This window comes from Amblyomma maculatum, chromosome 9 (assembly GCF_055883805.1).
Source record: "Amblyomma maculatum isolate TAMU_Amacu chromosome 9, ASM5588380v1, whole genome shotgun sequence".
NCBI lineage: Eukaryota > Metazoa > Arthropoda > Arachnida > Ixodida > Ixodidae > Amblyomma > Amblyomma maculatum.
The window spans coordinates 28,504,369-28,516,685 of NC_139352.1; the positions used below are offsets into that span (position 1 = coordinate 28,504,369).

Here is a 12,317-nt window from a genome sequence, read left to right on the forward strand (position 1 = left end):
TGATGCCCTACGACAGTACAGGAGCAAGTAACTACATTTTTCCTTGCCTGGTCTATAAAGACATGTCAAGCTAACTGTTGTATCATGCACAAGTTTCGGTTTCGCTTCCATACACGAGTGCTACCATCATCAGCACTTTTCTCTCTTCTCACGAGCTCAGACGCTCACACTCTCTGTCGTAAATAAACAGTCTACCCTGAGCTGCCGTCTGCGCCTGTTCGTTCAATCCGTCCGGATACCAGACACCACAGAATGGCGACGAGGACTCGAGCATAGTTTTCAGTTCCGAAAACTGTACTTTCGCCATCATGACGGGCGGATCCTTCCCGCCACCTCCACTGTTCCTGCCTACGCCAGGAAAACCTGCAGTACCTTGGCAACAGTGGAAGCTGACCTTCCTGAACTTTCTGAAAGCGGTGGGAAGCGACAGCCCAAGCGTCGTAAGGGAATACTTGACGCGGTGCTAAGGCCCCAACATTTCGAAACGGTGACCTCGTCCGAGTAAGGAGTCCCACAGCTGGGTCCATTTAAACTAATCAAAAAGAGAGGCCGGAATTCATTTCTCCTAAAGAACGGTCGCATCTGGAATGCATCTAAATTAGTTCGCGTTCTAGAAAACAGCTCTGACACTACACCGCCCTGGGCATCGCTTCCAGACAACGAGCCAACTACTTCTGGAGATCGCGCGGAACTGGCACCAGCTGAACCTTCGCCCACCTGACAGACTTCAATACTGACTTTACTGTTTCGGTTCTCGTGCATACTGTACTTTTACGCGTGTTTCGATTTTTTTTTTTGAAGCAGGAGGTGATTTTGTATCCCGCACAAATTTAGGTTTCGTTTCCATACATCAGTGCTATCATTATCAGCACTTTTTCTGTCCCTCTCTTCTCTTGAGATCAGACGCTCACGCACTCTGTCGTAAATATGCAGTCTACCCTGAGCTGCCGTCTGCACCTGTTCGTTCCCTCCATCGGGATACTGCTTTTCTGCTTTAGTATTAGTAACGAGTGAAAAGGCTGCTCCCTCAGCGATTTTAACTTTGAACTTTGAAGTACAGTAGTCAACATGCGGGCGTGTTAATAGGAGGCCATCGTTTGAAATGGATGTGATAGGTTTTATCAAAACAGCATAAAAAACATTAAACATTGACTGGATGTCTCACCTGTGTACAGGAGCGCAAGCGAACAGGCCTAATGGAGACCATGACTCCTCTTCCCCAGTACGTTTGAACTGCAGTAAAGAAGTATGCTTCATAGCTTTAGGCGCTGAGGTTACTGGAAACCAGAAACTTCATCTTTATACGACGCAAAACTAACTGAAATGATGACTGGGTTCCTCTGCTTGTAGGGACATTTTCCTTTTACATTGCGGCGAGTTGTAGTCGTCGGTACTAACCTTGATGTCGACGTTGACAGGGCACTAAAAAAGGCACCGTCGGCAACACTATTACTCTTTTTTTTTGTACATCGACATCGTATCAGCCTTGCGTAGTATACAGCGCGTCTCTATATTTCAGTTAGATATACGCAAGATATGCACCCTACCTTGCATGATCGCCGATCGTAGACGATGGTGTCTCTTAGTGCGCAAAATACCATGTTCCCAGTCGTGGTGCAGAAAATCAAGAGGTTTAAGACAAGGAGACCGTTTTTGAAGTCGTCCTCTTCCGCAAGTGCCTGCAACAAAGTCACCACAATATGTCAGCAATTGGTGCACGTGAAAGAGTACAAAGACGTTTTCAAAACATCATAACCAGACAAGTAGCCTAGAAATAAGTTGCTGATTGGGGAAATTGCTCGCGGAAGTCGAGAGAAATCTAGCTGTTAGGCTTACGCTACCAGCAAGTATAATAACCAAAATAACGCTATAGCTAAAGAAACAAATAATTGAGTGTTTCTTTCTAGAAAATAGTCATATCGGGAAACCGAAACTAAACCATATTACACTGCAATAACAGGATAATTAACGAATCTTTCACATTGAAAAATGCTTCTAATAAAAGAGTACCTTAACGCCTTGGTAACGTCCATGGGGACCTTTTTTATTCATAATTTGGCCAAGTATTGCGTTATACAGGCCAACACGAATTCAATTCACTCATGGCAGTCTTTGGCGTCTTGAACCACATACTTAGGTCGCTTTTGATGACGCTCGCAGACTATGACTAGCAGCTTACTGGTATCGCTCAAGAAGAATGTATACAACAGTTGCATCTTACCTGTACTCACCTATGGGGCTGTAACGACGAGGCTAACCAACAGAGTTCTACTTAAGTTGAGGACAACCCAGAGGGCAATGGAACGAAAAATGGTAGGGGTAACATTAAGAGATAGGAAGCGTGCAGAGTGGGTCAGAGAAATAACTCAAGTTACCGACATTCTAGTGGAAATTAAGAAGAAGAAATGGGCATGGGCAGGACGTAGAGCGAAGAGAGGATAACCGATGGTCGCTTAGGGTACGCTTAGGGTAACAAACTGGATTCCAAGAGAAGGAAAGCGTAGCAGGGGGCGGCAGAAAGTTAGGTGGGCGGATGAGGTTAAGAAGTTCGCAGGGGTCAAGTGGATGCAGCTAGCACAGAACCGAGTTAAGTGGAGAAATATGGGATAGGCCTTCGCCCTGCAGTGGGTATAGTCAGGCTGCTGCTGCTGCTGATGATGACGCTTTCATTTATTCCATCACGAGCATTAATTTATGTGCACTGGCGTAGGATATGAAGACGGCGGAAGATTGATCTAGAAGACGACGATAACCAAAAGATACTTTCCCGTCACCGATGAAGCTAGGATGCGTCTGCGATACATTCATCTTTGAAGCATTCTAGTCGGGCTAGATGGTATTGAGTTCTGAATTCATTATTACGAGCAAAATGGCAGAAGCTAGCAAGACGTGGCAGTGTTCGCGTTTCTCGTGTTGTTCAGTGTCCCATCCGCATTTTGTGGTTTATATCGTCACATAATTCTTGACCCAATACACTAAAGTTTAACTTTCTGCTTCTCAAATAGCAACACAAAAAAAGAACGATGTCACGGCAGTGCTTCTGACAGAAACCTGCGATTCAAATTTATGCGCTTGCGTTTTTAAGGTCCCGCTAAGCCCCTGATTGCGCGAAATAAACATTCAACCAGATTATTGGCGCATTTTACTGCATATGCATATTCATGATTACTGGCATAGGCCGAGATTAGAAATAATATCGTAATATAAAAGCACCCCAAAGCACACCCAATACAAACTCGTGCAGACTCTCGCTCTCTCTCTCTCTCTCTCTCTCTCTCTCTCTCTATATATATATATATATATATATATATATATATATATATATATATATATATATAGTTTTAGGCAAATGTCTAAGAAACAAATAAATAAATAAAGAATATATATTATTTACCAGCCCGTATATTCATTTACCTTAGCGACATCTACCTACCGGAGTGTGTGTATATACATATATATATCGTGCAGACGGTACTTTTATGCCAGAAAGGTTAGAGATTTCCACACTCCGTATAGGTAGATGTCGCATAGTAAAAAAAAAAGTATACAGGCTGGTTGGTACATGATCATGAATGGAATGAAGCTGCGGTACTAAGACTGGACAGAAGAGCACACAAACACAGCGCATGTGTCTTTTCAGCTCTCTTGTGTTGGTCTGCTCTCTTATCCCGTCTATGTAGCGCTGTTTCTTTACATTCGTGAAACAATATACACTCCTTTTGTGTGCCGGTGTATATGATGTGTTTTTTTATGCGTGCAAAATATATTTATCTCATTGTGCGCGTGCCCACCGTTTGAAGCTTACATAGTCGTTTCAAATTTTCAAATCTGTATTTTGTCAGACTCCAATCTTGCGATTTTTTTTAATCTTACATGACAGCTATATTTTAAGCCTGCGCTCCTCGATAATCTCTTTTTTATTCAAATTAATTATTTCAACATTATTACGCAACGTCACCGTTTCAGATTTAACATTATCCGTAATGTTAAAGATATGCTTTTGTGACTCATCTAGAGTAAGGAACTAGCTGTTAACTTCCGATGCCAAAGCAGCCGGTTAAGGTTGTTGAACGTTGTGCATTGCACTTTACAGAATGGCGCTAAGTTTTTACCTTGTTAAAGTGGTTTTATGATTCAATTCACAATAGATGGATTTCGGAGATGGTCCATCAGTATTAATGCATTCAAAGTGAGGGCCTAACAGAAGGGAAGGTAGAACGAGAGGAAAAAGATGGCTTAAGGTAGGAAAGAGCACTGAACAACGGTAGAGTTGGGAAGCCTCAGTTCGCAGGTCGAGCCAACGTTTCGACAAGTGGACTTTTCTTCGCATGTCCAGGCGAAGACTTTACAAGGTCTAAAACTGAACGCCATTCTATACCATGAAACTTAGCTCGACCTGGGAACTAAGGCTTCCCCCTCCCCCCCCCCCCCCCCCCCCCTCCTGCTCTACCCTTTTTCAGTGCTCTTTCCTACTGTAATAGAAGGCAAGTTTGACAACTGTAAAAAATGAAATGCGTTTCGAGTTAATGAGAAGTATGCAGCTGCTTGCCGACCCCAGAGTGTCTCAGTCGTCCTATGAACCTGCACAGGTCCGTGGCCGAGGCCGTGAACACCAAGGCGAGCACGAAGAACAGGAACGCGGATGTGTATTGCTGCGTGAAGTATCTGTACAGGGACACCAGGCAGACGATAACCTGCGTGACACAGAATCCGGGGGCAGAAAATATCAAGTTACAGTGGGTGAACAGGAAGACTGTGCGCCTTTCGGCTCAGTCACCGTAACTGTAATAAGTGCACGTGTAAACGTGCGCAAACTCTTTCTTTAGGTGCATAGAACGCGATCAGCAAAAATATGCCTGCATGAGTAATCATAGACTTTGGTGTAGAGAACCAAAAGAAGTGAAGAGTCTAGCCAGACAAATCAATATACATACGCATGCATTGTGAAAGTACCGATAAGAGCCACAAGTACAAGATCTTGTGTGTGAAGTAAACAAACCCTGCGCGCAGCCGTAACGGTAGACTGCTTTCAAAATTCATTTAGTTCCTTCACTATTGCCAAAATATTCTAGCCTTCTCGAGAGCGAACTGCGTGCGCGTGGGCCACCAACCTTCAAATCGCATTCGACCTGATCACTGAGGCTCATGCTCGCTCGTGGGTACCATGACCGGAGCACTAGAAACCCTCTCCCCAAGCGACCTTTTTTTTTTTTTTTCAGTAAATTGCAAATCATGCATCGTCTTCACGAAGTTCATCAGAGGTGTGGCATTAGGAACGCTGAAACACCGAGCGCCGGATAATCTTGGCCCACGTCTACTGAAGGAGATGAAGATTCTCTTAAAGTGGCCGCGGCAATCATCAGCGGTGAAAGCCTGCCAGGCACTCCTCCGTTTCCGGAGAGTGTCGGGCTTGCACAACAAGCTGCAACTTTGCCATGTGCTTTTCGCTTATTGACTTATTCTGCCCCGTGCTTCTTTTCTTCCTCATTGTCATATCCCTTCATCCCTTTCCCCCCAGCGAAGGACAGGAAAAACAAGTTATTTTTCTGGTTAACCTTTTGTCACTGTGTTCTTTGACAGAAGCTGGCCTTGCACGTTCAAATTCGTTATCAACATCGCTTAGGTGTTCGTCTTTTAACTTAAGGCAAGCCCCAAATGCTAACCTTGACAGGCGGAAACCCAAGCTAGAGCCGCGATGCCAGCTCTCTTTGCTGTTTTATTCGAGCTGCCCACGTGCAGATATCCATTCTGGTTATTGAAGTTTCACTTGCCTTTTTTTTTGACGCCAGCCTTGGTGGGTTATCTTTAATACAGGAAGATCTTAAACTATGCCAAGGTTTGGTTCTATGTTGCGCTTCTTTATTGCCATGATTACAAATCATGTTCTTGACACACCAGTCTGAGACGGAGAATTGAATGCACATGCATCGGGGCTCTTCAGAACGAGCTCATGAGGCAGCACACTAACTCTTAGTGTTTGTTCCCTGCATTGTGCATCCTCTCAGCAAGATTTCAACTGCTTGGCAAAAACGAAAAGCTTTTAGGTATGCCCCTTTAATGATGGGCGCCTGGTTCTCCCGCCAATGGCAATTGTAAATTTTTTAGGCGATTCACGTGCACCTGTCTTCCTCGACCAGCCACCGCTCTCATGCCATCGGCCAAGTATAACAAGGTAGAGCATATGAGACATCTAAACACCTGTCATTTTGACTTGCACAGATCGCTCTGAAGTTATAGGAACAACAATAACGAGAACACTGTCATGAGCTATAAATCACTTTGTGAACTTAAAGGAACAGAGTTCCTGTTGTTTTATTCGAGCTATTTGCGCGAATGGCAAAGAGACAAAATTTGATGTCAAGTTTTTCTGCGCGAAGCAGGATTTATGCTATAGAGCTTATTCACATGGCGTCATTGCAGCCTTACTGGCAACTATGGCCCGTACAACGTAACATCGGAGAGGGGGAAAGAAAAAGAGAAAGAGGGCCTACGGCGAATCATGACACGGCGTCGGTGACATCCGAGCACTGGTTGGACGGTGTTCCAAACGGCGTCTCGAGTGTCCCGACAAAAGGGCGTCGCGCAGCAGCGAGGAGGCCGGTATATCGCATAGAAGTTGTTACTCTTACCTAGAGGGAAAGCTGTACTGCCGTCTATGGGAGTTTACATGGAGTTTCCAGACGGCCAGTTCAGCCACCATGGGCGCTCAAAGCATCATGGGCCGGAGAGCTACCGAGTGCAGAACTACAACTTTTGGCCAAAACTAATGCAAAGATAAACGTTGTTCTACCATAAATAATGTCCTAAGATTGAATATTGTGACTATAAATTGCAAAAAGAGAGAGAAACAGCATGTCAGTGTGATATTTATCCAATATAAGCGATGGCTCTTTCTCCTATTGGCTTAGTTTTGAGCAGCACTAATACCAATATTTCGCACTTAATCGGCAAAATTTGAAATAAAAAAAACGTTACAAAAATATTTATGGTTGTGCAATCACTGAAGGAAGTTTTTAGAGGCATTTCGGGAAACAAAAACCATTTATTGGCGACGTCTGCTTTTGCGCCTTCGCTACTATGGCTTTCGCGGTCTACGTACGCACCTTCAGATGATGATGATGACAAAAAAGAAACATCGCAGTAACGCCACTCCACGTACTCGAAAAAAACCGACTGTCCCGCAACAAGTAGCTTACCGGTCCATGATTCTTAGCGCGCCCATGGTGGCTAGTGTTCCTGTAGTTAGTGTAAGGAACTCTATGTATATCGGCGTCGATGCGTCGGAAACATTTTTTCATTTGCTTTTGTTTCGAACCGCCCAACGTTATGGCGTCTCCACAGTACAGGGTTGCCAAACTGCCGCCAGCTAAACCTGATAGTGGATAGGGTCTATAGGCTTTGGATTTGGTATATAGTGGCCATTGGTTTCGCTTATAAGCGTACATGTTTTGTGACTGTTGTATTGTTTGCGGTAATAAAAACTTAATGCCGTTCGAGTTCAGGAGTGATGGCGATGCTGCTGCCGCGTAATTGGTGCTATTGGTAACACCGTATCCCACGGATACCTTCGTTAATTCTATTTTGAAGTTAGGTGCGAGTGCTGCATACGTGTCGTAATTTTTATTGTCTTGTGAGATAAATGCAGCATGCATTGCGCAGGGTGTTGAGAGGCCTCAGTACTGTTGTATTTTGATCGTCCTCTCATGTGGTTCACGTCAGGTGTTGAGCTTAATTTTAGAATTAATTTTCAGAATTTTGAGGACGGTGGTTGATGACAAAGGTCTGCTCTTATGCCTAACTGCATAAATAAACGGGATCAAAGTCCCTGTCTCGTAACGCCGTCCGCAGAAATGCAACTTATCAACTGCACAGTTCCTGTTAATATTCAATGACAGTGTCGATTTTCATATGCACGTACGCGGATATTAGCGCACTCGAATAAGATAGCATATTTTTATAACTGTTCTGCTTGCATAGCTCGCCATAAAAATAATTGACGGACTTATGCTCAGCACGTGATGCAGGCAAACAGAAATAACACGGCGAACGGCGACGTGCTCATTGTATTTAAGGTTCGAGTGTGGAAAATTCTAGCATTTGCTACAAGGCATGTGCGAAAGCAACCGATGCGTCGACGTTTCCGGCCGATTTCACTGCCGTGTAATGCGCGTTTCCGGTTGCACAGAGCAGCTTGATTTTACTTTTCGTTATTTAAGCGTTGCGCACAGGTGCACTAACAGAAGAGCCTTCGTTGCCAGCCTAGCCATCTACGCGAATACTGCCAAATTAAACATGGCGCCACAGAAATCCATGCGTTACACGGAATGAATAAGCGCATTCTGTCTTACGAAACACACTCATTTCAGGTCTTTTTGATCTTAGCATGGTGCATGCTCAGACATAAAAGCGCGGCATTGTGCGGAAGAGCGAATCCTTTCATTTATTTTCCTCATATTGTTCGTCTAACTTTGCATTGTCAAATAAAATTTCAGAAATTGAGACACTTCAAACTCGCGCGAATATTCGCTGTCCATGTCTATAACGCTCACTGCTTGTGGCGCTGGAAGGGAACCATGAAGAATATGGCATTCTTGCTTCAATAGTTGTAAATGTGACTCAGATATAATAACTTGGAGGCTAGTAGGGAGGCAATGGACACTCCTTGAAATACCCAGTGACCATTTATCCACTACGCTTCGCATTAGGATAAACTTCGTGTGAATTGAAATTTGTGGTTACGTTTGTAAGTTTCATCTTGTGAGCTAATTTGTGCAGCCTGTGCGCAGTCCCAGATCCGAATGTGCAACAAGAAATACTAAGCATGCCAAACATTTTGTAAAATATCTGAATTATATTTATGTTTTTCATGTTAGCACGGAATATACGGCCAGAAATATCAACTGCATGTTTTGTTGGTGCAGCGTCTTTTCGTTTTAGAGGTGATAGTTTTCTTACGATGGTGATAGACACCAGGCAGTCTCCAACGGCCCCTCTGAGCACAGCTTCTTGACTTTGAAGATCCAGCGGGTCTTGTGGCCAGAGAATGTAACACTTTGCGAAGTATAGGATCGCTGAGAGGATGCATATCACCTGTGGAATAAATGGGAAGCGTGGTGCTTTAATGCCTTGTGGCGCGTTGGGGCCGCTTGACAAAGATATACAAAGTGATCTAACCTGACTTCTCCAGGAACAAAGGATTGCAAAATGCTATGCTGTTCAAATCAAGAAATGTTGATCGGTTGCCTTTCAAGGAGAGAAGAGGCCAGCTTCGCCTGATTTTTGCTGAGAGTAGGAATTGATTGTATTGCTCTAATTCCCTACCTTGAATATCGCTGCCCGGGAGCAAATGAGAAATCTATTGCAGACACTTGATTAATCAATCCCTTTATTACTGAGTGAACAGCTACGTATTATGGAACTTCTGCTCAGCTTCGCGCCCGTCAGATGTTTGAGAACAGTGTGGAATCGTACCACCTGTTTTCTTCCGCTACGTAAACGGTTTTCACTTTGTAGTTTCCTACAATGCGCGTTAGCATTTTATCGATTTTGCATGCTATTGATTCTTTCACTTCCTTTCATTTTCATTTAATGTTCTTGGTTCTGTTTTACGGATCAATTACTTTTGTATTGAATGTATATGCTTGTTTGCAGTTTTCCATCGAAATAGTACTGAGCAATGTTTTAGTGGACGGTGCCTTGTCAGGAAAAGTGAATTGGATTTTTTCCCGTCACACTAAACAATGTTTGCCTGAATGAAAGACTTCATATAATTAATCAAATAACCAAATAATTACCAATAAATTACTTTTGCGCCCGAATCATCACTCTTGGTTTTCTTAAAGAAAATGGCAGGAATGTTATGGTATGTGGGCTATAACGCTTTAATCAAACACTGGCTGTGGGACACTTTAATAGAGTGTTCCAGTTTAATTTGTTTTCAACGGGCACTGATATCGCACATTACACGAGTGCCTTCCGTTTCGGCTGGATAGGAAAGCGACCGCCGCTGCCGACACCAAACTGTCGTTCTTAGAATCAATAGTCAACCAGCCTAACCACTGACCCACTGCGGAGCAGTCGGGATAAATAGCTCAGAGTGGTAATGGCTAGATTGCTGAATGGAAGCTTGCGTAAACATGGTGGTCGCACGTTAGAAAAGAGCTTTACAAGGTTGTCGCTTTTCACAGCAGCTCATTCATTCAGCGGCCATCATGATGCCTTGCCGAAAGATCTCGGCAGAAACGCTCACGGCTGTTCATTGAGCCTTCATACCTGTATGTATGAAAGTATGATGAGAAAATTTCTCACCAGTGAAGAACTAAAACAGCGCCGCGGCGACGGATACGAAAGAAGAAAGACAGGGGCTAAGTAACAACTCAAGTTTTATTGAAAAATTATATATTGATGCACTCTCCAACACAACCAGCACGTATGTAGCTCCACTAACAATTTTTATCAAGAAAATAAAGATATTCAGTCATGAAGGGGCACTGAACCATTTACATGGATGTGATAGCACTAGTATATTCAGTGGTTATTTTAAAGCAAAAACCTTTCTAGGCTCATGACGAATATCTCGCGTCCGCGAGATGCATCCGCGAGATTCCTCGAGATGTGTCAGCGAGACGTCGCAATAGGTTCTGACGACGAAGCTAAAGGAAAGAGCGCAATGAAATTATAACGAGTACACAAATACGCAAAACAGCGCAAGAAGAGAAGTGTTGTTGTTGTTGTCCAAATAACTTATGGCACATACCCACAGAGGGGGATCGGCCAAGAATTGGGTAGCAAAGAATTTTTTTTTTAATATACTTGCATAAAAAAAAAATGATTTGAGGGGTAGAGCAAAGGAAACAAAACGGGAAATAAGTGAAATATAAAATGAAAAGTGGTAACACTCACGGGAGATTGACACTACAATTGTAGTACAATTGTAGAAGAGAAGCGGTAGACAGAATAGGAAGAAGAGAAGTACGAGGAAAGGCTTTCACAATTAGGCTTTTAAGCGATGCTAATTGCAATCCTCTAAGTTTATTGTCTTTATGCCTGAAAATAACCTCGATTTCTATGAAAAAAGGTGTGCACAATTCTTTGTCAGGCAATCTCTGGGGCAATCTCTGTAATGTAACGCAAGGTTAGACGACGGAGCTTACCAGATTCCCTACGTCAAGCATCGTTGCTCCTCGCGTACGGCCCTGAATTTTGGTCTCCTTGTGACCTAATTCCGCCCAGCCGACCAGAAGCAGCGTAGCCAAGCCACCTGCCTTTAGGGCAGCTGAGACATTTTCTGTGGTCAGTGTGACGGGCATCTTGCTTCACGAAAAAAGAACAAAGAAGAAATGTTATTGAAGACGTCAGACGACTGTGAGTAATCCAAAACAGTGAAAAAAGGCCGCATTGATTGTCTGCAATGCTGTCACAGAATTACCTCGCGTGTAGTAGATAACACGAGAAATGGTAAGGACATGGAGGAATACGCCCCTCTTGCCGCAAAAGGAGGTAAAGAGTGCCGAAAACATGGCGCAGTAATGCGACTCTCGGGACGGTCAAAAAATATTTTGAGGACCAAAATTAAGCGAGGTGTTTAATTATTATTTTATGGATTGTAACATTTTATCTAGGTTGAAGCTTAAACAAGTCAGTTTCAAATTAAGGCTCGGATGCCCCATTTATTATCATCAGGTTTACTCTTCCCTATATACTCTCCTTATGTATGTCGCCATCCGAACATATCTGATATATTTTCTGCATGCCCAGCAATGCTGCATCGCCGCAAAACACACAATTATTATTTTGTGAACAAATTTGGGGCAGCAGATACGACGAAATGGAGGGAGGCATGAATCTCTCCAGAACGGGGAGCATGCTCCGGCATTTGCTGGGCCCAACAAAGTAAAAAAAAAAAACGCATTCGAGGATTAGACTAGCCAAAGTTAAGCACGAATTCGAGGGAGACAACGCGGCGTTTAATGATAATAATTTAAAGACGTAAACTGGGGACACCCAACGCTTCCTTCTCAAGGAGTACGGTCGGGCGTCCAACATGGCTTTAGACGCTCCCATCACGACTACATAGGAGCGGGAAGAGACAGCCCGGCTCAAATGTAAATCCGCCCCGGACCCTGGCGAGGTTACGAATAAGATGCTTAGAAATCTAAACTATTTCTCGATTAGGTACCTAAGAGAGAACATTCCAGAGATTTGGGAGAGAGGAAAACTTCCAGAGCAGTGGAATCACCATACCAAATCTGGGCAATACCAAAGCTGGGCAAGCCGCCGCAGCTAGATAATCTTAGACCAATATCCCTGACGTCATG

The 12,317-nt window shown here is 43.7% G+C and overlaps 1 protein-coding gene across 1 annotated transcript in view; it reads right to left on the reverse strand.

Annotated features, from left to right (window-relative positions):
* Nucleotides 1-11,309, reverse strand: part of LOC146178704 (multidrug resistance-associated protein 1-like) — a 76,199-nt gene extending 64,890 nt beyond the window's left edge. The window contains exons 1-5 of the mRNA XM_084580013.1: nucleotides 11,154-11,309; nucleotides 8,956-9,090; nucleotides 4,554-4,694; nucleotides 1,548-1,679; nucleotides 1,166-1,233 (exon numbers count right to left, since the gene is read on the reverse strand). Coding sequence (XP_084436139.1) covers nucleotides 1,166-1,233; nucleotides 1,548-1,679; nucleotides 4,554-4,694; nucleotides 8,956-9,090; nucleotides 11,154-11,309 — 632 coding nt within the window. The remainder of the gene's footprint in view (nucleotides 1-1,165; nucleotides 1,234-1,547; nucleotides 1,680-4,553; nucleotides 4,695-8,955; nucleotides 9,091-11,153) is intronic.
* Between the last annotated feature and the right edge of the window lie 1,008 nt (nucleotides 11,310-12,317).